This window comes from Haliotis rubra, unplaced genomic scaffold, assembly GCF_003918875.1.
Source record: "Haliotis rubra isolate DU_JTF1 unplaced genomic scaffold, ASM391887v1 Scf630, whole genome shotgun sequence".
NCBI classification, from domain to species: domain Eukaryota; kingdom Metazoa; phylum Mollusca; class Gastropoda; order Lepetellida; family Haliotidae; genus Haliotis; species Haliotis rubra.
Window position 1 is genome coordinate 349,168 of NW_025767336.1, and position 27,843 is coordinate 377,010.

Consider the following 27,843-nt stretch of genomic DNA (forward strand, 5'->3'; position numbering starts at 1 on the left):
ATGCATTTATACCGTGCTGGATTCCATTAAAACATGCATGCTCAAAGCGCTACATTTATAGGTGATTGTGGTGTTACAAGACATGAAACATTTGTACATAAAATAGTTGAATGTTTTGAGGATATGTTTGTTACCCAGTGTAGCACATTTGAAGGAATCAATGGATGCTGTTTGTCTGAGTTCGAGTGGCAGCTGGTTCCATAGTGCCGGAGCTCCATACTTAAAGGAGCGGAAACCAAAGGCTTTTAGGTTACGTCTTGGGATGACCAATACATGTTGATCAGCTGATCGTAAGGTTCTCGATGGAACATATTTGGTCACCATCTCATTGAGGTAGTCGGGAGCAGTTTCATGATAACACTGGTGGGCTAGACTAAGGAATCGAGTGGTGCTGTACAATGACTTATTGTACTGAATTATTGACTGACTTGTTTACCAACCGCCGTACTATAGATATTGCACCGTGAAGCGTGAAAGAACAAACAACAAATTCGTACTGTGGTTTGCATGCAGGTGCCCTTATGCTCCAAGGACAGCCTTATGTTGGATTAATATGCAAAGCTATCTTGCGTATATTTAAACTGGACCCCGGTGTGTCTGCTATTTTCCGAAGCATTTTTCTGCTCCTTGTAAGAATCCGGGAAGTAGCTGTACTGTACTTGTTGTCAGCAGTTATTGTTCCTGTCAATAGCCACTGGGTGTTATTATTCAATATTGACTTGTCTTTGCCTCAGCTGTGTTTTTTTCCTGAAGTGTTTCATTAGGGCAAATGTCTTTCTTGATGGGTTTAAACAATTGACTGTAATAGGAATACTTATCGATTGTTCAGAAGGAAATATTTATTGACAGACCGACGTCTTACAACTGGATATCAGAGTTCGCAGTTCTAAACAACAAATACTTAAAGTGAGTGAGTGACTTACGATTACAGTTACATCGAAAATATTTTAGCCATATTTTGACTTAAAAATTTATAAATTAGAAATAAACGCAATTAAATTATATAAAACCTGTCGACAAAGGACAATAAAATAATTAGATTATCACAGTTAGAGATATAAAACTAGCAGGTAACTTTTGAAATTAGACAAATAGTACAGAAAATACAATGTAAAAACAGGCTGAAGATCAACAGCAACTGATGGTAGATCACCCTGCCGGGGACGATGGGGACTTACAGCACAATTGCTACCTGTATGGGCCCTAGCTCGATTTAAATCATCCCTTCATATGCTGGTGACTTTGAACAAATTAGCCAAACATAATGAGAACACATATACTACGATTATAATCGATTCTAAAATCGAATTGTACAGCATGATATTGCCATTTACACATTTCTATTAAAAGGAAAAAGTTCAATCGTTTAAAATGGTTAAATCGTTCGCTCGTCACGTTGAACGCGGGTTAGATTCAGCACATGAATTCAAGGTGTGAAGCTCATTTCTGGCATCCATCCAGAAAATGTCTGGCATGTGGCATGAAACAAAACTCCACATTGACATAAGAAAGGATGTGTTAGTTGTTAAAATACTGCCACAGACAAAACGGGTTTGGACTGAATCTCAAAAAGGTAGTTCAACTTCCAGTTTTCTTCCTCTTTCTTTTTCTTTTTGTTTTATTTATACGTTGAAATGCTGACGTCAGGGAACACAAGCAGCACAAAATCACACTTCTCTAACAGAAGAGTTGAACACTGTGGATGGCTGTGAATCCCAACAGTGAGATACGTCGGACGCCGGTGAGAGGGAGCCGCATCTGGAACTCCATCCGGAACGTCCCATCGAAGAAAATCTGGAACAACATTGTGCTGATACTATAAAGTCCACATCGACATCGTCATTACTACTTGGTAAATACTTGATAACGAAATGTCTGCATAAGTAAGTCATTATTATGTCTTGACAAAGATCAACTCTTAGTTCTATATTCTAGATGTTGACATACTCTGGTGTTGGATTCTGACTTAAGATAAGGCTGGAAGTACACCTCCCTGGGTTATATAGTCAGATATATTAAATAATGTGAACTGAAAGCAGGAAATCCTCCAAAAGCAGATACCATTGTAAGATTCTAGATGTGTCATGGGCATTTTCCCTAGACACTGATTATACACAGTATCTGGAACATATAAGGATAGTCTTTCGTTATGAGTGGTAGTAGCCGAAGTCTGACCGCGGATTGTTATATGAACTGTTTTTAGTCCCGTAATCTGACTGGTCCTCCAACTGTAGAATATTACGTGAGATTATGACTTAGCTGATGACTGCATAGTATTTATAAATGCACTTCTATCTTCTTGAACCTGCATGTTTCGCTATCTCAAGACTAATACTACATCATTAACATTGTTAAATGATCTGCCCGTCATCTATTATTTAAAACAAGTGTGGGAATACACTGAGGAGGATTTGGTTTGGTTGGCTTGATTATTATACCTCAGCTACAGGGCGGCAGGCACGACATAATCGAGTCTGGACCAGTCAATATAGTGATCAGTACCATGAGCGTTGCACTGTGTGACTGAAATGAAAGCTTGACGAGCACATTCTGTTGTAGAGTAGTGATGCTTAGACTTCGCATCTCGAAAATGTTAGGATGTCATGGTGACCGTTTAAGAACATAGCATAACAGAATTGATCTACTCTGTGTAGGGAGGCCACTTTCATCAATACTTAGATCAAAGTGATTTTATTATGTCTAAATGATGTATTATGGTACTTTTGACAAACATCAATGCAGATGGTCCCGCCACTGATCCCTGGAACGGCTAAGACAATGCCACATCACATCAGTATTCACTAATGTTTTGGTACAATGATAATGCTTGTGTATGTTTCACCTTCCGAAATGTACAGGTATCTAGGGTTATGCACTGACTGCACTTCATCCCTTGTATCAATGCCCTTCCCTATTGGGATTTGACAATTGACCTGGACTTGCGTGTATTTGTGATACATGACAACAGTAGGTGAGGATGCCCGTATTGTTTAACCTGCACCTGATATTATCTCTATATTATCCGATTAAACACATGTTCATGATATAGTCAGAATTGCACCAAGGACAATATTGATTTCCTGAGAAATCGAAACAGTGTGCCGTGTTGGTGTACTACAAATGTCTATTATGGTTCATTAAAAGAAACCTAGTGCTGTGCCATAATATCATTTCGGAGCAGCGAGAGCGGCACAGTCTTGACCGCGAACGGTGCCAGAGTAATTGGTGGTTTAACATAATATAAAATAATTCCGTATGGCCATTCACTGATGGAAACATGACTTTCACGTGCATCACTTCAATGATACTTTCACATACGATCACTTGAAAACATGTATAGAAGGATTGTCAATTTTCAAGAGCACAGTCATTGCATGCATTAATACGTAAGACCCGGCCTTATGTTTTTATAATTACATAACGCGAAATAGTTATAATGTAAAATTCACCAGTAAGCTACATACCTTAAAGGTCAGTGAGTGATTTTAGTTTTACGCCGCACTCAGCAATATTCAAGCTTTATGGAGTGGGTTTGTAAATAATCGAGTCTGGACCAGACAGTCAAGTGATCAACAGCATGAGCATTGATCTACGCAATTTGGAACCGATGACATGTGTCAACCCAGTCAGCAAGCCTGACCACCCGATCCCATTAGTCGCCTCTTACGACAAGCATGGGTTATTGAAGATCAATAGTCTAACCCAGATCTTCACGTGTTCATACCTTAAAGGACGTGTTAGTCAATTGGATTTCAAGCTCATAGTTCTTGATGTTGCCCACACCGACGTTTTGTAGAACCTCCTCCTGCCCAAAAATTCCTCCTTGCTTCGTGTTGAGGATCAATGTTGAGTAGCTCCATCGGAGGGACACGATGAGCACACGGTCAGTGTTGGGCAGCTCAAAATACACTGTATTGCTGAAAATACGTCATAAAACCTATATAAAAGTATGGCCATTACATTGATGCGTACAACTGTACAATTGACATGCTGGGAAATAGATGACATGTTCCAATGTTTGCCATCATTTGCCATGACATCAACTGAAGCGTTCCCATACAGGCATGTTTTAATGTTATCTGTTACCATGGCATGTATGTTGGAAATGGTGGCGTCTGGATAGGTTTTAGCCGCTTAAAGTGACATTTACTCCCACATACTGCACAAACCAGCAAACTGTTCCTCATTACGTCCCGGTGAACAATTTCATCTTTCACTACAGACCACTGGTCCTTTGGCTCATCACATGTCTACCCATTCACCGCCAAAACATATATTTACAGTCAGATGACTGTTTCACATATATCACAACATTCCCTTACAACTGTAAGAAATCTCCTGCAACCATCGCCCTTAAGGTCAACCCAACAGCCAGGTCAAAGGGCAAGACTTCAGTTCGAGTTGTTGATGGATTCTGACAAGCAAAAATCATATTTATGACTCCAGTGGGGCATCATATGGAAAGTATGTCATTGCAACGTGCTCTTCCATTTCATTTCCATGCATAAATGCATGTTAGAAATAATGGTCCATGTTAAGATTGTTCTTTCTGTGTAAGGAATACTTCATCATAACTTTGTGAATTTTCCCATGACATACGCGTGATCAACAACAGCAAGAAGAAACAAACTATAGAAAGCACTTTCGTGCTAATGTAATATGAGGTGTATGAGGAACTACAGCTATTTTCAGTCATTCCATAGAATGCAGAGGAGGCGCTCCAATGTAGTATGAGGTGTAAGAGGAACTAAAAGCACGTTCAGAAATCACGGGCGAACCCATGTAGCATGGACCGAGGAGGAACTAAAACAGGTTCAGACTTACCAAAGACGGCCCGGGCGTGCCAGTGTAACATGAGGTGCATTTGATCCTGACACTTTCCCAAGATCCATCTCGCAGACAGGATGATGTTCTGTTAGCAGCAACGACGTTAAAGGGATGCTGACAAACGTCTTCAACGGCTGTGTTGATGATGTCTACATCTGGACGAGCGTTAGCCAGTCTGTACCCATCACACGACACTGGAACATTGCACATGATGAAGTTTGAACTGTTTGGATCAGATCGATTCTACATACCAATCGCAATAGTGTTTGCGTTAATTTAACCAAACTATACCAAGATGCTTGAACGTTTGGGAAATTTCAGCGCGTAATTTGTCGCCTGTTTGACAAGAACCCTAAGCCCATGAGCACTTGATGCCATGCTTTGAAGAAGATATTGGGTCAGCTGGGTTCGACGTACTGATGTTTGCAGACATTCCAATCTACTCAAATGCAATCATATAGTTTTCTTCAATGGGGAAATTGGCAATGCCTGTTTGTATATTGTCTTGTCATGTGTAGTTGAAATGTTTTAAATTTAAGTACTACTTTAAATTTCTCTCTGTGATAATCTAGTTGTTTTACTGTCCTTCGTTGACAAGTTTTATCATTTTCCTTTAGGTTTTATTAATCTATAACTTGATATTGTCGCGATATGTCTGAAATATAGCCAAAGTGACTTTTAAATTTTAACTCACTCACTCACTGTGGGACAAATACCGTGAATACGTGAGGCCACAATAAGGAAACATAAAAGACTGACGTCTGATAAAGATCACACCCTTGAATTAATAGCACAATCTTGTTTATCTACTAAATGAATAACTAAGTACAATAGCGGGACTGCTAGTTTCAAGATCAAAGACAGACTTACTGTTGGAGAGGATTCTTATACCTTGGTAAAGGTGGCAAACATAAGATGTTTGGCTCAGCATAGCTAGTGACGGACCAGTGATGTTAAACAATAAATATGGTGTTTGGTTCATCACAGCTACGGACGGACCAGCGATGCTAACCCATATTTATGGTGTTTGGTTCCGCAAAGATAGGGACCGACCAGAGATGTTAAACCATATATATGGTGTTTGGTTTAGCGCAGCTGGGGATAGATCAGTGATGTTAAACCATATATATGGTGTTTGGTTCAGCACAGCTCGGGACGGACCAGCGATGTTAAACCATATCTATGGTGCTTGGTTCAGCACCGCTAGGGACGGACCAGTGATGTTAAACCATATATATGGTGTTTGGTTCATCACAGCTAGGGACTGACGGACCAGTGATGTTATACCATATATTTGGTGTTTGGTTCAGCACACCTAGGGACGTACCTGCGATGTTAAACCAAAAATATGGTGTTTGGTTCAGCACACCTAGGGACGAACGGGTCTATGATGTTAACCCATATATATGGTGTTTGGTTCATCACAGCTAGGGACGGACCAGCGATGTTAAGCCAAAAATATGGTGTTTGGTTCAGCACAGCTACCACCGGACGGACCAGCGATGTTAAACCATATATTTGCTGTTTGGTTCATCACAGCTAGGAACGGACGGACCAGCGATGTTAAACCATATATTTGGAGTTTTGTTCATCACAGCTAGGGACGGATGAACCAGTGATGTTAAACCATAAATATGGTGTTTGGTTCATCACAGCTAGGGACGGACCAGCGATGTTAAACCATATTAGAGTGTTTGGTTCATCACAGCTAGAAACGGACGGACCAGCGACGTTAAACAAAAAATATGGTGTTTGGTTCATCACAGCTAGGGACTGACGGACCAGCGATGTGAAACCATATATATGGTGTTTGCTTCATCAGAGCTAAGGACGTACCTGCGATGTTAAACCAAAAATATGGTGTTTGGTTCAGTACAGCTAGAGACGGACGGGCCTATGATGTTAAACCATATATATGGTGTTTGGTTCATCACAGCTAGGGACGGACCAGCGATGTTAAACCATATTATGGTGTTTGGTTCATCACAGCTAGTCTCGGACCAGTGATGTTTAACCATATATATCGTGCTTGGTTCATCACAGCTAGGGACGGACAGGCGATGTTAAACCAAAAATAAGGTGTTTTGTTTATCATATCTAGTCTCGGACCAGCGATGTTAAACCAAAAATATGCTGTTTGGTTCATTACAGCTAGGGACTTACCAGCGATGTTAAACCGTATATTTGGTGTTTGGTTCATCACAGTTAGGAACGAATGAACTCGTGATGATAAACCATAAATATGGTGTTTGGTTCCGCACAGCTAGGAACGGACGGACCAGCGATGTTAAACCATATACCTGGTGTTTGGTTCATCACAGCTAGGGACGGATGAACCAGTGATGTTAAACCATAAATGTGGTGTTTGGCTCAGCACACCTAGGGACGGACCAGCGATGTTAAACCATATTATGGTGTTCCGTTCATCACAGCTAGTCTCGGACCAGTGATGTTAAACCATATATATCGTGCTTGGTTCAGCACAGCTAGGGACGGACCAGCGATGTTAAACCAAAAATAAGGTGTTTTGTTCATCATAGCTAGTCTCGGACCAGCGATGTTAAACCATATATATGGTGCTTGGTTCATCACAGCGAGGGACGGACGAGCGATGTTAAACCAAAAATATGGTGTTTGGTTCATCACAGCTAGTCTCGGACCAGCGATGTTAAACCATATATTTGGTGTTTGGTTCATCACAGTTAGGGACGGATGAACGCGTGATGTTAAACCATAAATATGGTGTTTGGTTCAGCACAGCTGGGAACGGACGGACCAGCGATGTTAAACCATATACATGTTGTTTGGTTCATCACAGCTAGGAACGGATGAACCAGTGATGTTAAACAATAAATGTGGTGTTTGGCTCATCACAGCTAGGGACGGACCAGTGATGTTAAACCAAAAATATGGTGTTTGGTTCAGCACAGCTAGGGACGGACGGGCCTATGATGTTAAACCATATATATGGTGTTTGGTTCAGCACAGCTGGGGACGGACGGGCCTATGATGTTAAACCATATATATGGTGTTTGGTTTATCACAGCCAGGGACTGACGGACCAGTGATGTTATACCATATATCTGGTGTTTGGTTCATCACACCTAGGGACTCACCTGCGATGTTAAACCAAAAATATGGTGTTTGGTTCAGCACAGCTAGGGACGGACGGGCCTATGATGTTAAACCATATATATGGTGTTTGGTTCACCACAGCTACTCTCGGACCAGCGATGTTAAACCATATATATCATGTTTGGTTCATCACAGCTAGGGACGGACCAGCGATGTTAAACCAAAAATATGGTGTATGGTTCATCACAGCTAGTCTCGGACCGGCGATGTTAAACCAAAAATATGATGTCTGGTTCAGCACAGCTAGCAACGGACGGACCAGCGATGTTAAACCATATATTTGGAGTTTGGTTCATCACAGTTAGGGACGGATGAACCAGTGATGTTAAACCATAAAAATGGTGTTTGGTTCATCACAGCTAGGGACGGACCAGCGATGTTAAACCAAAAAAATGGTGTTTGGTTCATCACAGCTAGCAACGGATGGACCAGCGATGTTAAACCATATATTTGGAGTTTGGTTCATCACAGTTAGGGACGGATGAACCAGTGATGTTAAACCATAAAAATGGTGTTTGGTTCATCACAGCTAGGGACGGACCAGCGATGTCAAACCATATTTAGGTCTTTGGTTCATCACAGCTAGTCTCGAAACAGCGATGTTAAACCATATATATCGTGTTTGATTCATCACAACTAGGGACGGAACAGCGATGTTAAGCCAAAAGTATGGTGTTTGATTCATCACAGCTAGTCTCGGACCAGCGATGTTAAACCATATATATGATGCTTGGTTCATCACAGCTAGAAACGGACTGACCAGCGATGTTAAACCAAAAATATGGTGTTTGGTTCAGCACAGTTACGGACGGACCAGCGATGTTAAACAAAAAATATGGTGTTTGGTTCATCACAGCTAGAGACTGACGGACCAGCGATGTGAAACCATATATATTGTGTTTGGTTCAGCACAGTTAAGGACGGACCAGTGCTGTTAAACCATATATATGGTGTTTGGTTCATCACAGCTAGGGACTGACGGACCAGTGATGTTATACCATATATATTGTGTTTGCTTCATCACAGCTAAGGACGGACCAGTGCTGTTAAACCATATATGGTGTTTGGTTCATCACAGTTAGGGACTGACGGACCAGTGATGTTATACCACATATATGGTGTTTGGTTCATCACAGCTAGTCTCGGACCAGCGATGTTAAACCATATATATCGTGTATGGTTCATCACAGCTAGGGACGGACCAGCGATGTTAAACCATAAATATGGTGTTTGGTTCAGCACAGCTAGTCTCCAACCAGCGATGTTAAACCAAAAATATGGTGTTTGGTTCAGCACAGCTAGGGACGGACCAGCGATGTTAAACCAAAAATATGGTGTTTGGTTCAGCACAGGTAGCAACGAACGGAGCAGCGATGTTGAACCATATATTTGGTGTTTGGTTCATCACAGTTAGGGACGGATGAACCTGTGATGTTAAACCATAAGTATTGTGTTTGGTTCAGCACAGCTAGGAACGGACGGACCAGCGATGTTAAACCATATATTTGGAGTTTGGTTCATCACAGCTAGGGACGGATGAACCAGTGATGTTAAACCATAAATATGGTGTTTGGTTCATCACAGCTAGGGACGGACCAGCGATGTTAAACCATATTAGGGTGTTTGGTTCATCACAGCTAGTCTCGGACCAGCGATGTTAAACCATATATATCGTGTTTGGTTCATCACAGCTAGGGACGGACCAGCAATGTTAAACCATAAATATGGTGTTTAGTTCTTCACAGCTAGTCTCCAACCAGCGATGTTAAACCATATATATCGTGTTTGATTCATCACAGCTAGGGGCGTACCAGCGATGTTAAACCATAAATATGGTGTTTTCTTCCGAGCAGCTAGGAACGGACGGACCAGCGATGTTAAACCATATATCTGGAGTTTCGCTCATCACAGCCAAGGACTGACGGACCAGGGATGTTATACCATATATCTGGTGTTTGGTTCATCACAGCTAGGGGCGTACCTGCGATGTCAAACCAAAAGTATGGTGTTTGGTTCAGCACAGCTAGGGACGGACCAGCGATCTTAAACCATAAATATGGTGTTTGGTTCATCACAGCTAGTCTCCAACCAGCGATGTTAAACCAAAAATAAGGTGGGGACGGAGCAGCGATGTTAAACCAAAAATATGGTGTTTGGGTCAGTACAGCTGGCAACGGACGGACCAGCGATGTTGAACCATATATTTGGTGTTTGGTTCATCACAGTTAGGGACGGATGAACCAGTGATGTAAAACCATAAATATGGTGTTTGGTTCATCACAGCTAGGGACGGACAGCGATGTTAAACCATATCAGGGTGTTTGGTTCATCACAGCTAGTCTCGGACCAGCGATGTTAAACCAAAAATATGGTGTTTGAATCATCACAGCTAGTCTCGGAACAGCGATGTTAAACCATATATATGATGTTTGGTTCATCACAGCTAGGAACGGACGGACCAGTGATGTTAAACCAAAAATATGGTGTTTGGTTCAGCACAGTTACGGACGGACCAGCGATGTTAAACCGAAAATATGGTGTTTGGTTCAGCACAGCTAGGGACGGACGGGCCTATGATGTTAAACCATATATATGGTGTTTGGTTCACCACAGCTACTCTCGGACCAGCGATGTTAAACCATATATATCATGTTTGGTTCATCACAGCTAGGGACGGACCAGCGATGTTAAACCAAAAATATGGTGTATGGTTCATCACAGCTAGTCTCGGACCGGCGATGTTAAACCAAAAATATGATGTCTGGTTCAGCACAGCTAGCAACGGACGGACCAGCGATGTTAAACCATATATTTGGAGTTTGGTTCATCACAGTTAGGGACGGATGAACCAGTGATGTTAAACCATAAAATGGTGTTTGGTTCATCACAGCTAGGGACGGACCAGCGATGTTAAACCAAAAATGGTGTTTGGTTCATCACAGCTAGCAACGGATGGACCAGCGATGTTAAACCATATATTTGGAGTTTGGTTCATCACAGTTAGGACGGATGAACCAGTGATGTTAAACCATAAAATGGTGTTTGGTTCATCACAGCTAGGGACGGACCAGCGATGTCAAACCATATTTAGGTCTTTGGTTCATCACAGCTAGTCTCGAAACAGCGATGTTAAACCATATATATCGTGTTTGATTCATCACAACTAGGGACGGAACAGCGATGTTAAGCCAAAAGTATGGTGTTTGATTCATCACAGCTAGTCTCGGACCAGCGATGTTAAACCATATATATGATGCTTGGTTCATCACAGCTAGAAACGGACTGACCAGCGATGTTAAACCAAAAATATGGTGTTTGGTTCAGCACAGTTACGGACGGACCAGCGATGTTAAACAAAAAATATGGTGTTTGGTTCATCACAGCTAGAGACTGACGGACCAGCGATGTGAAACCATATATATTGTGTTTGGTTCAGCACAGTTAAGGACGGACCAGTGCTGTTAAACCATATATATGGTGTTTGGTTCATCACAGCTAGGGACTGACGGACCAGTGATGTTATACCATATATATTGTGTTTGCTTCATCACAGCTAAGGACGGACCAGTGCTGTTAAACCATATATGGTGTTTGGTTCATCACAGTTAGGGACTGACGGACCAGTGATGTTATACCACATATATGGTGTTTGGTTCATCACAGCTAGTCTCGGACCAGCGATGTTAAACCATATATATCGTGTATGGTTCATCACAGCTAGAGACGGACCAGCGATGTTAAACCATAAATATGGTGTTTGGTTCAGCACAGCTAGTCTCCAACCAGCGATGTTAAACCAAAAATATGGTGTTTGGTTCAGCACAGCTAGGGACGGACCAGCGATGTTAAACCAAAAATATGGTGTTTGGTTCAGCACAGGTAGCAACGAACGGAGCAGCGATGTTGAACCCATATATTTGGTGTTTGGTTCATCACAGTTAGGGACGGATGAACCTGTGATGTTAAACCATAAGTATTGTGTTTGGTTCAGCACAGCTAGGAACGGACGGACCAGCGATGTTAAACCATATATTTGGAGTTTGGTTCATCACAGCTAGGGACGGATGAACCAGTGATGTTAAACCATAAATATGGTGTTTGGTTCATCACAGCTAGGGACGGACCAGCGATGTTAAACCATATTAGGGTGTTTGGTTCATCACAGCTAGTCTCGGACCAGCGATGTTAAACCATATATATCGTGTTTGGTTCATCACAGCTAGGGACGGACCAGCAATGTTAAACCATAAATATGGTGTTTAGTTCTTCACAGCTAGTCTCCAACCAGCGATGTTAAACCATATATATCGTGTTTGATTCATCACAGCTAGGGGCGTACCAGCGATGTTAAACCATAAATATGGTGTTTTCTTCCGAGCAGCTAGGAACGGACGGACCAGCGATGTTAAACCATATATCTGGAGTTTCGCTCATCACAGCCAAGGACTGACGGACCAGGGATGTTATACCATATATCTGGTGTTTGGTTCATCACAGCTAGGGGCGTACCTGCGATGTCAAACCAAAAGTATGGTGTTTGGTTCAGCACAGCTAGGGACGGACCAGCGATCTTAAACCATAAATATGGTGTTTGGTTCATCACAGCTAGTCTCCAACCAGCGATGTTAAACCAAAAATAAGGTGGGGACGGAGCAGCGATGTTAAACCAAAAATATGGTGTTTGGGTCAGTACAGCTGGCAACGGACGGACCAGCGATGTTGAACCATATATTTGGTGTTTGGTTCATCACAGTTAGGGACGGATGAACCAGTGATGTAAAACCATAAATATGGTGTTTGGTTCATCACAGCTAGGGACGGACAGCGATGTTAAACCATATCAGGGTGTTTGGTTCATCACAGCTAGTCTCGGACCAGCGATGTTAAACCAAAAATATGGTGTTTGAATCATCACAGCTAGTCTCGGAACAGCGATGTTAAACCATATATATGATGTTTGGTTCATCACAGCTAGGAACGGACGGACCAGTGATGTTAAACCAAAAATATGGTGTTTGGTTCAGCACAGTTACGGACGGACCAGCGATGTTAAACCGAAAATATGGTGTTTGGTTCACCACAGCTAGGGACGGATGAACCCGTGATGTTAAACCATAAGTATGGTGTTAGGTTCAGCACAGCTAGGAACGGACTGACAAGCGATGTTAAACCATATATTTGGAGTTTGGTTCATCACAGCTAGGGACGGATGAACCAGTGATGTTAAACCATAAATATGGTGTTTGGTTCATCACAGCTAGGGACGGACCAGCGAAGTTAAACCATATTAGGGTGTTTGGTTCATCACAGCTAGTCTCCAACCAGCGATGTTAAACCATATATTTGGAGTTTGGTTCATCACAACTAGGAACAGACCAGCGATGTTAAACCAAAAATATGGTGTTTGGTTCATCACAGCTAGGGACTGACGGACCAGTGATTTTATACGACATATATGGTGTTTGGTTCAGCACAGCTAGGGACGTACCTGTGATCTTAAACCAAAAATATGTTGTTTGGTTCATCACAGCTAGGGACTTACGGACCAGCGATGTGAAACCATATATATTGTGTTTGGTTCATCACAGCTAAGGACGGACCAGTGCTGTTAAACCATATATGGTGTTTGGTTCATCACAGTTAGGGACTGACGGACCAGTGATGTTATACCACATATATGGTACTTGGTTCATCATAGCTAGGGACGTACCTGCGATGTTAAACCAAAAATATGGTGTTTGGTTCAGTACAGCTAGGGACGGACGGGCCTATGATGTTAAACCATATATATGGTGTTTGGTTCATCACAGCTAGTCTCGGACCAGCGATGTTAAACCATATATATCGTGTTTGGTTCATCACAGCTAGGGGTGTACCTGCGATGTTAAACCATAAATATGGTGTTTTGTTCCGCGCAGCTAGGAACGGACGGACCAGCGATGCTAAACCATATATCTGGAGTTTGGTTCATCACAGCCAAGGACTGACGGACCAGTGATGTTAAACCATATATCTGGTGTTTGGTTCATAACAGCTAGGGGCGTACCTGCGATGTTAAACCAAAAATATGTTGTTTGGTTCAGCACAGCTAGGGACGGACCAGCGATCTTAAACCATAAATATGGTGTTTGGTTCATCACAGCTAGTCTCCAACCAGCGATGTTAAACCAAAAATATGGTGTTTGGTTCATCACAGCTAGGGACGGACCAGCGATGTTAAACCAAAAATATGGTGTTTGGTTCAGTACAGCTAGCAACTGACCAGCGATGTTAAACCATATATATTCTGTTTGGTTCATCACAGCTAAGGACGGACCAGTGCTGTTAAACCATATATATGGTGTTTGGTTCATCACAGCTAGAGACTGACGGACCAGTGATTTTATACCACATATATGGTGTTTGGTTCAGCACAGCTAGGGACGTACCTGCGATCTTAAACCAAAAATATGGTGTTTGGTTCAGCACAGCTAGGGACGGACGGACCAGCGATGTGAAACCATATATATTGTGTTTGGTTCATCACAGCTAAGGACGGACCAGTGCTATTAAACCATATATATGGTGTTTGGTTCAGCACAGCTAGGGACGTACCTGCGATGTTAAACCATATATATGGTGTTTGGTTCACCACAGCTGCTCTCGGACCAGCGATGTTAAACCATATAAATCGTGTTTGGTTCATCACAGCTAGGGACGGACCAGCGATGTTAAACCCAAAATATGATGTCTGGTTCAGCACAGCTAGGGACGGACCAACGATGTTAAACCAAACATATGGTGTTTGGTTCAGCACAGCTAGCAACGGACGGACCAGCGATGTTAAACCATATATTTGGTGTTTGGTTCATCACAGCTAGGGACGGATGAACCCGTGATGCTAAGCCATAAATATGGTGTTTGGTTCATCACAGTTACGGACGGACCAGCGATGTTAAACCAAAAATAGGGTGTTTGGTTCAGGACAGCTAGGGACGGACGGACCAGCGATGTGAAACCAAATATATTGTGTTTGGTTCATCACCGCTAAGGACGGACCAGTGCTGTTAAACCATATATATGGTGTTTGGTTCTTCACAGCTAGGGACTGACGGACCAGTGATGTTATACCACATATATGGTGTTTGGTTCATCACAGCTAGGGACGTACCTGCGATGTTGAACCAAAAATATGGTGTTTGGTTCAGTACAGCTATGGACGGACGGGTCTATGATGTTAAACCATATATATGGTGTTTGGTTCATCACAGCTAGTCTAGGACCAGCGATGTTAAACCATATATATCGTGTTTAGTTCATCACAGCTAGGGACGGACCAGTGATGTTAAACCTAAAATGTGGTGTTTGGTTCATCACAGCTAGTCTCGGACCAGCGATGTTAAACCAAAAATATGGTGTTTGGTTCATCACAGCTAGGGACGGACCTCCGATGTTAAACCAAAAATATGGTGTTTGGTTCAGCACAGCTAGCAACGGACGGACCAGCGATGCTAAGCCATATATTTGGAGTTTGGTTCATCACAGCTAGGGACGGATGAACCAGTGATGCTAAACCATAAATGTGGTGTTTGGTTCATCACAGCTAGGGACGAACCAGCGATGTTAAACCATATTATGAATTGTCTGGTTAATGACAGCTAGTCTCGGACCAGCGATGTTAAACCATATATATCGTGTTTGGTTCATCACAACTATTGACGGACCAGCGACGTTAAGCCAAAAATATGGTGTTTGATTCATCACAGCTAGTCTTGGACCAGTGATGTTAAACCATATATATGATGCTTGGTTCATCACAGCTAGAAACGGACGAGCGACGTTAAACAAAACATATGGTGTTTGGTTCATCACAGCTAAGGACTGACGGACCAGAGATGTTAAACCATATATACTGTATTTGGTTCAGCACAGTTAAGGACGGACCAGTGCTGTTAAACCATATATATGGTGTTTGGTTCATCACAGCTAGGGACGGACCAGCGATGTTAAACCGTATTATGGTGTTTTGTTCATCACAGCTAGGGACGGACCAGCGATGTTAAACCATATATATGATGCTTGGTTCATCACAGCTATGGAAGGATAAGCGATGTTAAACCATATATATGGTGTTTGGTTCACCACAGCTAGGGGCTGACGGACCAGTGATGTTAAACCATATACATGGTGTTTGGTTCAGCACAGCTAAGGACGGACCAGTGCTGTTAAACCATATATATGGTGTTTGGTTCATCACAGCCAGGGACTGACGGACCAGTGATGTTATACCATATATCTGGTGTTTGGTTCATCACAGTCAGGGACGTACCTGCGATGTTAAACCAAAAATATGGTGTTTGGTTCAGCACAGCTAGGGACTGACGGACCAGCGATGTTAAACCATATATACTGTATTTGGTTCAGCACAGTTAAGGACGGACCAGCGATGTCAAACCATATTAAGGTCTTTGGTTCATCACAGCTAGTCTCGAACCAGCGATGTTAAACCATATATATGGTGTTTGATTCATCACAACTAGGGACGGAACAGCGATGTTAAGCCAAAAGTATGGTGTTTGATTCATCACAGCTAGTCTCGGACCAGCGATGTTAAACCATATATATGATGCTTGGTTCATCACAGCTAGAAACGGACTGACCAGCGATGTTAAACCAAAAATATGGTGTTTGGTTCAGCACAGTTACGGACGGACCAGCGATGTTAAACAAAAAATATGGTGTTTGGTTCATCACAGCTAGAGACTGACGGACCAGCGATGTGAAACCATATATATTGTGTTTGGTTCAGCACAGTTAAGGACGGACCAGTGCTGTTAAACCATATATATGGTGTTTGGTTCATCACAGCTAGGGACTGACGGACCAGTGATGTTATATCATATATATTGTGTTTGGTTCATCACAGCTAAGGACGGACCAGTGCTGTTAAACCATATATGGTGTTTGGTTCATCACAGTTAGGGACTGAAGGACCAGTGATGTTATACCACATATATGGTGTTTGGTTCATCACAGCTAGTCTCGGACCAGCGATGTTAAACCATATATATCGTGTATGGTTCATCACAGCTAGGGACGGACCAGCGATGTTAAACCATAAATATGGTGTTTGGTTCAGCACAGCTAGTCTCCAACCAGCGATGTTAAACCAAAAATATGGTGTTTGGTTCAGCACAGCTAGGGACGGACCAGCGATGTTAAACCAAAAATATGGTGTTTGGTTCAGCACAGGTAGCAACGAACGGAGCAGCGATGTTGAACCATATATTTGGTGTTTGGTTCATCACAGTTAGGGACGGATGAACCTGTGATGTTACACCATAAGTATGGTGTTTGGTTCAGCACAGCTAGGAACGGACGGACCAGCGATGTTAAACCATATATTTGGAGTTTGGTTCATCACAGCTAGGGACGGATGAACCAGTGATGTTAAACCATAAATATGGTGTTTGGTTCATCACAGCTAGGGACGGACCAGCGATGTTAAACCATATTAGGGTGTTTGGTTCATCACAGCTAGTCTCGGACCAGCGATGTTAAACCATATATATCGTGTTTGGTTCATCACAACTATTGACGGACCAGCGACGTTAAGCCAAAAATATGGTGTTTGATTCATCACAGCTAGTCTTGGACCAGTGATGTTAAACCATATATATGATGCTTGGTTCATCACAGCTAGAAACGGACGAGCGACGTTAAACAAAACATATGGTGTTTGGTTCATCACAGCTAGGGACTGACGGACCAGAGATGTTAAACCATATATACTGTATTTGGTTCAGCACAGTTAAGGACGGACCAGTGCTGTTAAACCATATATATGGTGTTTGGTTCATCACAGCTAGGGACGGACCAGCGATGTTAAACCGTATTATGGTGTTTTGTTCATCACAGCTAGGGACGGACCAGCGATGTTAAACCATATATATGATGCTTGGTTCATCACAGCTATGGAAGGATAAGCGATGTTAAACCATATATATGGTGTTTGGTTCACCACAGCTAGGGGCTGACGGACCAGTGATGTTAAACCATATACATGGTGTTTGGTTCAGCACAGCTAAGGACGGACCAGTGCTGTTTAACCATATATATGGTGTTTGGTTCATCACAGCCAGGGACTGACGGACCAGTGATGTTATACCATATATCTGGTGTTTGGTTCATCACAGTCATAGGGGACGTACCTGCGATGTTAAACCAAAATATGGTGTTTGGTTCAGCACAGCTAGGGACTGACGGACCAGCGATGTTAAACCATATATACTGTATTTGGTTCAGCACAGTTAAGGACGGACCAGCGATGTCAAACCATATTAAGGTCTTTGGTTCATCACAGCTAGTCTCGAACCAGCGATGTTAAACCATATATATGGTGTTTGATTCATCACAACTAGGGACGGAACAGCGATGTTAAGCCAAAAGTATGGTGTTTGATTCATCACAGCTAGTCTCGGACCAGCGATGTTAAACCATATATATGATGCTTGGTTCATCACAGCTAGAAACGGACTGACCAGCGATGTTAAACCAAAAATATGGTGTTTGGTTCAGCACAGTTACGGACGGACCAGCGATGTTAAACAAAAAATATGGTGTTTGGTTCATCACAGCTAGAGACTGACGGACCAGCGATGTGAAACCATATATATTGTGTTTGGTTCAGCACAGTTAAGGACGGACCAGTGCTGTTAAACCATATATATGGTGTTTGGTTCATCACAGCTAGGGACTGACGGACCAGTGATGTTATATCATATATATTGTGTTTGGTTCATCACAGCTAAGGACGGACCAGTGCTGTTAAACCATATATGGTGTTTGGTTCATCACAGTTAGGGACTGACGGACCAGTGATGTTATACCACATATATGGTGTTTGGTTCATCACAGCTAGTCTCGGACCAGCGATGTTAAACCATATATATCGTGTATGGTTCATCACAGCTAGGGACGGACCAGCGATGTTAAACCATAAATATGGTGTTTGGTTCAGCACAGCTAGTCTCAACCAGCGATGTTAAACCAAAATATGGTGTTTGGTTCAGCACAGCTAGGGACGGACCAGCGATGTTAAACCAAAAATATGGTGTTTGGTTCAGCACAGGTAGCAACGAACGGAGCAGCGATGTTGAACCATATATTTGGTGTTTGGTTCATCACAGTTAGGGACGGATGAACCTGTGATGTTAAACCATAAGTATGGTGTTTGGTTCAGCACAGCTAGGAACGGACGGACCAGCGATGTTAAACCATATATTTGGAGTTTGGTTCATCACAGCTAGGGACGGATGAACCAGTGATGTTAAACCATAAATATGGTGTTTGGTTCATCACAGCTAGGGACGGACCAGCGATGTTAAACCATATTAGGGTGTTTGGTTCATCACAGCTAGTCTCGGACCAGCGATGTTAAACCATATATATCGTGTTTGGTTCATCACAGCTAGGGACGGACCAGCGATGTTAAACCATAAATATGGTGTTTAGTTCTTCACAGCTAGTCTCCAACCAGCGATGTTAAACCATATATATCGTGTTTGGTTCATCACAGCTAGGGCGTACCAGCGATGTTAAACCATAAATATGGTGTTTTCTTCCGCGCAGCTAGGAACGGACGGACCAGCGATGTTAAACCATATATCTGGAGTTTCGTTCATCACAGCCAAGGACTGACGGACCAGGGATGTTATACCATATATCTGGTGTTTGGTTCATCACAGCTAGGGGCGTACCTGCGATGTTAAACCAAAAGTATGGTGTTTGGTTCAGCACAGCTGAGGGACGGACCAGCGATCTTAAACCATAAATATGGTGTTTGGTTCATCACAGCTAGTCTCCAACCAGCGATGTTAAACCAAAAATATGGTGGGGACGGAGCAGCGATGTTAAACCAAAAATATGGTGTTTGGGTCAGTACAGCTAGCAACGGACGGACCAGCGATGTTGAACCATATATTTGGTGTTTGGTTGATCACAGTTAGGGACGGATGAACCAGTGATGTAAAACCATAAATATGGTGTTTGGTTCATCACAGCTAGGGACGGACCAGCGATGTTAAACCATATTAGGGTGTTTGGTTCATCACAGCTAGTCTCGGACCAGCGATGTTAAACCAAAAATATGGTGTTTGAATCATCACAGCTAGTCTCGGACCAGCGATGTTAAACCATATATATGATGTTTGGTTCATCACAGCTAGGAACGGACGGACCAGTGATGTTAAACCAAAAATATGGTGTTTGGTTCAGCACAGTTACGGACGGACCAGCGATGTTAAACCAAAAATATGGTGTTTGGTTCACCACAGCTAGGGACGGATGAACCCGTGATGTTAAACCATAAGTATGGTGTTTGGTTCAGCACAGCTAGGAACGGACTGACAAGCGATGTTAAACCATATATTTGGAGTTTGGTTCATCACAGCTAGGGACGGATGAACCAGTGATGTTAAACCATAAATATGGTGTTTGGTTCATCACAGCTAGGGACGGACCAGCGATGTTAAACCATATTAGGGTGTTTGGTTCATCACAGCTAGTCTCCAACCAGCGATGTTAAACCATATATTTGGAGTTTGGTTCATCACAACTAGGAACAGACCAGCGATGTTAAACCAAAAATATGGTGTTTGGTTCATCACAGCTAGGGACTGACGGACCAGTGATTTTATACCACATATATGGTGTTTGGTTCAGCACAGCTAGGGACGTACCTGCGATCTTAAACCAAAAATATGGTGTTTGGTTCATCACAGCTAGGGACTTACGGACCAGCGATGTGAAACCATATATATTGTGTTTGGTTCATCACAGCTAAGGACGGACCAGTGCTGTTAAACCATATATGGTGTTTGGTTCATCACAGTTAGGGACTGACGGACCAGTGATGTTATACCACATATATGGTACTTGGTTCATCATAGCTAGGGACGTACCTGCGATGTTAAACCAAAAATATGGTGTTTGGTTCAGTACAGCTAGGGACGGACGGGCCTATGATGTTAAACCATATATATGGTGTTTGGTTCATCACAGCTAGTCTCGGACCAGCGATGTTAAACCATATATCTGGAGTTTGGTTCATCACAGCCAGGGACTGACGGACCAGTGATGTTAAACCATATATCTGGTGTTTGGTTCACAACAGCTAGGGGCGTACCTGCGATGTTAAACCAAAAATATGGTGTTTGGTTCAGCACAGCTAGGGACGGACCAGCGATCTTAAACCATAAATATGGTGTTTGGTTCATCACAGCTAGTCTCCAACCAGCGATGTTAAACCAAAAATATGGTGTTTGGTTCATCACAGCTAGGGACGGACCAGCGATGTTAAACCAAAAATATGGTGTTTGGTTCAGTACAGCTAGCAACGGACCAGCGATGTTAAACCATATATATTCTGTTTGGTTCATCACAGCTAAGGACGGACCAGTGCTGTTAAACCATATATATGGTGTTTGGTTCAGCACAGCTAGGGACTGACGGACCAGTGATTTTATACCACATATATGGTGTTTGGTTCAGCACAGCTAGGGACGTACCTGCGATCTTAAACCAAAAATATGGTGTTTGGTTCACCACAGCTAGGGACGGACGGACCAGCGATGTGAAACCATATATATTGTGTTTGGTTCATCACAGCTAAGGACGGACCAGTGCTGTTAAACCATATATATGGTGTTTGGTTCAGCACAGCTAGGGACGTACCTGCGATGTTAAACCATATATATGGTGTTTGGTTCACCACAGCTACTCTCGGACCAGCGATGTTAAACCATATATATCGTGTTTGGTTCATCACAGCTAGGGACGGACCAGCGATGTTAAACCCAAAATATGATGTCTGGTTCAGCACAGCTAGGGACGGACCAACGATGTTAAACCAAACATATTGTGTTTGGTTCAGCACAGCTAGCAACGGACGGACCAGCGATGTTAAACCATATATTTGGTGTTTGGTTCATCACAGCTAGGGACGGATGAACCCGTGATGCTAAGCCATAAATATGGTGTTTGGTTCATCACAGTTACGGACGGACCAGCGATGTTAAACCAAAAATAGGGTGTTTGGTTCAGGACAGCTAGGGACTGACGGACCAGCGATGTGAAACCAAATATATTGTGTTTGGTTCATCACCGCTAAGGACGGACCAGTGCTGTTAAACCATATATATGGTGTTTGGTTCTTCACAGCTAGGGACTGACGGACCAGTGATGTTATACCACATATATGCTGTTTGGTTCATCACAGCTAGGGACGTACCTGCGATGTTGAACCAAAAATATGGTGTTTGGTTCAGTACAGCTATGGACGGACGGGTCTATGATGTTAAACCATATATATGGTGTTTGGTTCATCACAGCTAGTCTAGGACCAGCGATGTTAAACCATATATATCGTGTTTAGTTCATCACAGCTAGGGACGGACCAGTGATGTTAAACCTAAAATGTGGTGTTTGGTTCATCACAGCTAGTCTCGGACCAGCGATGTTAAACCAAAAATATGGTGTTTGGTTCATCACAGCTAGGGACGGACCTCCGATGTTAAACCAAAAATATGGTGTTTGGTTCAGCACAGCTAGCAACGGACGGACCAGCGATGCTAAGCCATATATTTGGAGTTTGGTTCATCACAGCTAGGGACGGATGAACCAGTGATGCTAAACCATAAATGTGGTGTTTGGTTCATCACAGCTAGGGACGAACCAGTGATGTTAAACCATATTATGGTGTCTGGTTAATGACAGCTAGTCTCGGACCAGCGATGTTAAACCATATATATCGTGTTTGGTTCATCACAACTATTGACGGACCAGCGACGTTAAGCCAAAAATATGGTGTTTGATTCATCACAGCTAGTCTTGGACCAGTGATGTTAAACCATATATATGATGCTTGGTTCATCACAGCTAGAAACGGACGAGCGACGTTAAACAAAACATATGGTGTTTGGTTCATCACAGCTAGGGACTGACGGACCAGAGATGTTAAACCATATATACTGTATTTGGTTCAGCACAGTTAAGGACGGACCAGTGCTGTTAAACCATATATATGGTGTTTGGTTCATCACAGCTAGGGACGGACCAGCGATGTTAAACCGTATTATGGTGTTTTGTTCATCACAGCTAGGGACGGACCAGCGATGTTAAACCATATATATGATGCTTGGTTCATCACAGCTATGGAAGGATAAGCGATGTTAAACCATATATATGGTGTTTGGTTCACCACAGCTAGGGGCTGACGGACCAGTGATGTTAAACCATATACATGGTGTTTGGTTCAGCACAGCTAAGGACGGACCAGTGCTGTTAAACCATATATATGGTGTTTGGTTCATCACAGCCAGGGACTGACGGACCAGTGATGTTTTACCATATATCTGGTGTTTGGTTCATCACAGTCAGGGACGTACCTGCTATGTTAAACCAAAAATATGGTGTTTGGTTCAGCACAGCTAGGGACGGACCAGCGATGTTAAACCATATATATGATGCTTGGTTCATCACAGCTATGGAAGGATAAGCGATGTTAAACCATATATATGGTGTTTGGTTCACCACAGCTAGGGGCTGACTGACCAGTGATGTTAAACCATATACATGGTGTTTGGTTCAGCACAGCTAAGGACGGACCAGTGCTGTTAAACCATATATATGGTGTTTGGTTCATCACAGCCAGGGACTGACGGACCAGTGATGTTATACCATATATCTGGTGTTTGGTTCATCACAGTCAGGGACGTACCTGCGATGTTAAACCAAAAATATGGTGTTTGGTTCAGCACAGCTAGGGACTGACGGACCAGAGATGTTAAACCATATATACTGTATTTGGTTCAGCACAGTTAAGGACGGACCAGTGCTGTTAAACCATATATATGGTGTTTGGTTCATCACAGCTAGGGACGGACCAGCGATGTTAAACCGTATTATGGTGTTTGGTTCATCACAGCCAGGGACTGACGGACCAGTGATGTTATACCATATATCTGGTGTTTGGTTCATCACAGTCAGGGACGTACCTGCGATGTTAAACCAAAAATATGGTGTTTGGTTCAGCACAGCTAGGGACGGACGGGCCTATGATGTTAAACCATTTATATGGTGTTTGGTTCACCACAGCTACACTCGGACAAGCGGTGTTAAACCATATATATCGTGTTTGGTTCATCACAGCTAAGTACGGACCAGTGATGTTAAACCGTATTATGGTGTTTTGTTCATCACAGCTAGGGACGGACCAGCGATGTTAAACCATATATATGATGCTTGGTTCATCACAGCTATGGAAGGATAAGCGATGTTAAACCATATATATGGTGTTTGGTTCACCACAGCTAGGGGCTGACTGACCAGTGATGTTAAACCATATACATGGTGTTTGGTTCAGCACAGCTAAGGACGGACCAGTGCTGTTAAACCATATATATGGTGTTTGGTTCATCACAGCCAGGGACTGACGGACCAGTGATGTTATACCATATATCTGGTGTTTGGTTCATCACAGTCAGGGACGTACCTGCGATGTTAAACCAAAAATATGGTGTTTGGTTCATCACAGCTAGGGACGGACGGGCCTATGATGTTAAACCATTTATATGGTGTTTGGTTCACCACAGCTACACTCGGACAAGCGGTGTTAAACCATATATATCGTGTTTGGTTCATCACAGCTATGTACGGACCAGTGATGTTAAACCAAAAATGTGGTGTATGGTTCATCACAGCTAGTCTCGGACCAGCGATGTTAAACCAAAAATATGATGTTTGGTTCAGCACAGCTAGGGACGGACCAGCGATGTTAAACCAAAAATATGGTGTTTGGTTCAGCACAGCTAGCAACGGACGGACCAGCGATGTTAAACCATATATTTGGTGTTTGGTTCATCACAGCTAGGGACGGATGAACCCGTGATGCTAAACCATAAATATGGTGTTTGGTTCATCACAGTTACGGACGGACCAGCGATGTTAAACCAAAAAATAGAGTGTATGGTTCAGGACAGCTAGGGACTGTCGGACCAGTGATGTTATACAACATATATGGTGTTTGGTTCATCACGGCTAGGGACGTACCTGCGATGTTGAACCAAAAATATGGTGTTTGGTTCAGTACAGCTATGGACGGACGGGTCTATGATGTTAAACCATATATATGGTGTTTGGTTCATCACAGCTAGTCTCGGACCAGCGATGTTAAACCATATGTATCGTGTTTAGTTCATCACAGCTAGGGACGGACCAGTGATGTTAAACCAAAAATGTTGTGTTTGGTTCATCACAGCTAGTCTCGGACCAGCGATGTTAAACCAAAAATATGGTGTTTGGTTCAGCACAGCTAGCAACGGACGGACCAGCGATGCTAAGCCATATATTTGGAGTTTGGTTCATCACAGCTAGGGACGGATGAACCAGTGATGCTAAACCATAAATGTGGTGTTTGGCTCATCACAGCTAGGGACAGACCAGCGATGTTAAACCAAAAATATGGTGTTTGGTTCAGCACAGCTAGCAACGGACGGACCAGCGATGCTAAACCATATATATGGTGTTGGTTTATCACAGCTATGGACGGATCAGCGATGTCAAACCATAAATATGGTGTTTGGTTCCGCACAGCTAGGAACGGACGGAGCAGCGATGTTAAACGATATACATGGTGTTTGGTTCATCACAGCTAGGGACGGATGAACCAGTGATGTTAAACCATAAATGTGGTGTTTGGTTCATCACAGCTAGGGACTGACCAGCGATGTTAAACCATATTATGGTGTTTGGTTCATCACAGCAAGTCTAGGACCAGTGATGTTAAACCATATATATCGTGCTTGGTTCATCACAGCTAGGGACGGACCAGCGATGTTAAACCAAAAATAAGGTGTTTTGTTCATCACAGCTAGTCTCGGACCAGCGATGTTAAACCATATATATGGTGCTTGGTTCATAACAGCTATGGACGGATCAGCGATGTTAACCCATATATATGGTGTTTGGTTCACCACAGCTAGGGACTGACGGACCAGCGATGTTAAATCATATACATGATGTTTGGTTCAGCACAGCTAAGGACGGACCAGTGCTGTTAAACCATATATATGGTGTTTGGTTCATCACAGCTAGGGACTGACTGACCAGTGATGTTATACCATATATCTGGTGTTTGGTTCATCACAGTTAGGGACGTACCTGCGATGTTAAACCAAAAATATGGTGTATGGTTCATCACAGCTAGTCTCGGACCAGCAATGTTAAACCAAAAATATGATCTTTGGTTCACGACAGCTAGGGACTAACGGACCAGCGATGTGAAACCATATATATTGTGTTTGGTCCATCACAGATAAGGACGGACCAGTGATGTTAAACCATATATATGATGTTTGGTTGATCACAGCTAGGGACGCACCTGCGATGTTAAACCAAAAATATGGTGTTTGGTTCAGTACAGCTAGGGACGGACGGGCCTATGATGTTAAACCATATATATGGTGTTTGGTTCATCACAGCTAGTCTCGGACCAGGGATGTTAAAGCATGTATATCGTGTTTGGTTCATCACAGCTAGTCTCGGACCAGCGATGTTAAACCAAAAATATGGTGTTTGGTTCATCACATCTAGGGACGGACCAGGGATGTTAAACCAAAAATATTGTGTTTGGTTCTGCACAGCTAGCAACGGACGGACCAGCGATGTTGAACCATATATTTGGTGTTTGGTTCATCACAGTTAGGGACGGATGAAGCAGTGATGTTAACTATAAATAAGGTGTTTGGTTCCGCACAGCTAGAAACGGACGGACCTGCGATGTTAAAAAATATATTTGGAGTTTGGTTCATCACAGTTAGGGACGCATGAACCAGTGATGTTAAACCATCAGTGTGGTGTTTGGCTGATCACAACTAGGGACGGACCAGCGATGTTAAACCCTATTAGGGTGTTTGGTTCATCACAGCTAGTCTCGGACCAATGATGTTAAACCATATATATCGTGCTTGGTTCATCACAGCTAGGGACGGACCAGCGATGTTAAACGAAAAATAAGGTGTTTTGTTCATCACAGCTAGTCACGGACCAGCGATGTTAAACCATATATATGGTGCTTGGTTCATCACAGCTAAGGACGGATCAGCGATGTTAAACCATATATATGGTGTTTGGTTCACCACAGCTAGGGACTGACGGACCAGTGATGTTAAACCATATACATGGTGTTTGGTTCAGCACAGCTGGGGACGGACGGGCTTATGATGTTAAACCATATATATGGTGTTTGGTTCACCACAGCTACTCTCGGACCAGCGATGTTAAACCATATATATCGTGTTTGATTCATCACAGCTAGGGACGGACCAGCGATGTTAAACCAAAAATATGGTGTATGGTTCATCACAACTAGTCTCGGACCAGCGATGTTAAACCAAAAATATGATGTTTGGTTCATCACAGCTAGGGACTGACGGACCAGTGATGTTATACCACATATATGGTGTTCGGTTCATCACAGCTAGGGACGTACCTACGATGTTAAACCAAAAATATGGTGTTTGGTTCAGTACAGCTAGGGACGGACTGGCCTTTGATGTTAAACCATATATATGATGTTTGGTTCATCACAGCTAGTCTCGGACCAGCGATGTTAAACCATATATATCGTGTTTGGTTCATGACAGCTAGGGACGGACCAGCGATGTTAAACCATAAATATGGTGTTTGGTTCATCACAGCTAGCCTGGGACCAGCGATGTTAAACCAAAAATATGGTGTTTGGTTCTTCACAGCTAGGGACGGACCAGCGATGTTAAACCAAAAATATGGTGTTTGGTTCAGCACAGTTAGCAACGGACGAACCAGCGATGTTGAACCATATAT

General features: G+C 42.9%; 1 protein-coding gene across 1 annotated transcript in view; it reads right to left on the reverse strand.

Moving 5' to 3' along the window:
* Positions 1–1,002: 1,002 nt before the first annotated feature.
* Positions 1,003–27,843, reverse strand: part of LOC124256602 — a 44,227-nt gene continuing 17,386 nt past the window's right edge. The window contains exons 2-5 of the mRNA XM_046690581.1: positions 4,825–5,021; positions 4,323–4,414; positions 3,725–3,917; positions 1,003–1,794 (exon numbers count right to left, since the gene is read on the reverse strand). Coding sequence (XP_046546537.1) covers positions 1,678–1,794; positions 3,725–3,917; positions 4,323–4,414; positions 4,825–5,021 — 599 coding nt within the window. The 3' untranslated portion in view covers positions 1,003–1,677. The remainder of the gene's footprint in view (positions 1,795–3,724; positions 3,918–4,322; positions 4,415–4,824; positions 5,022–27,843) is intronic.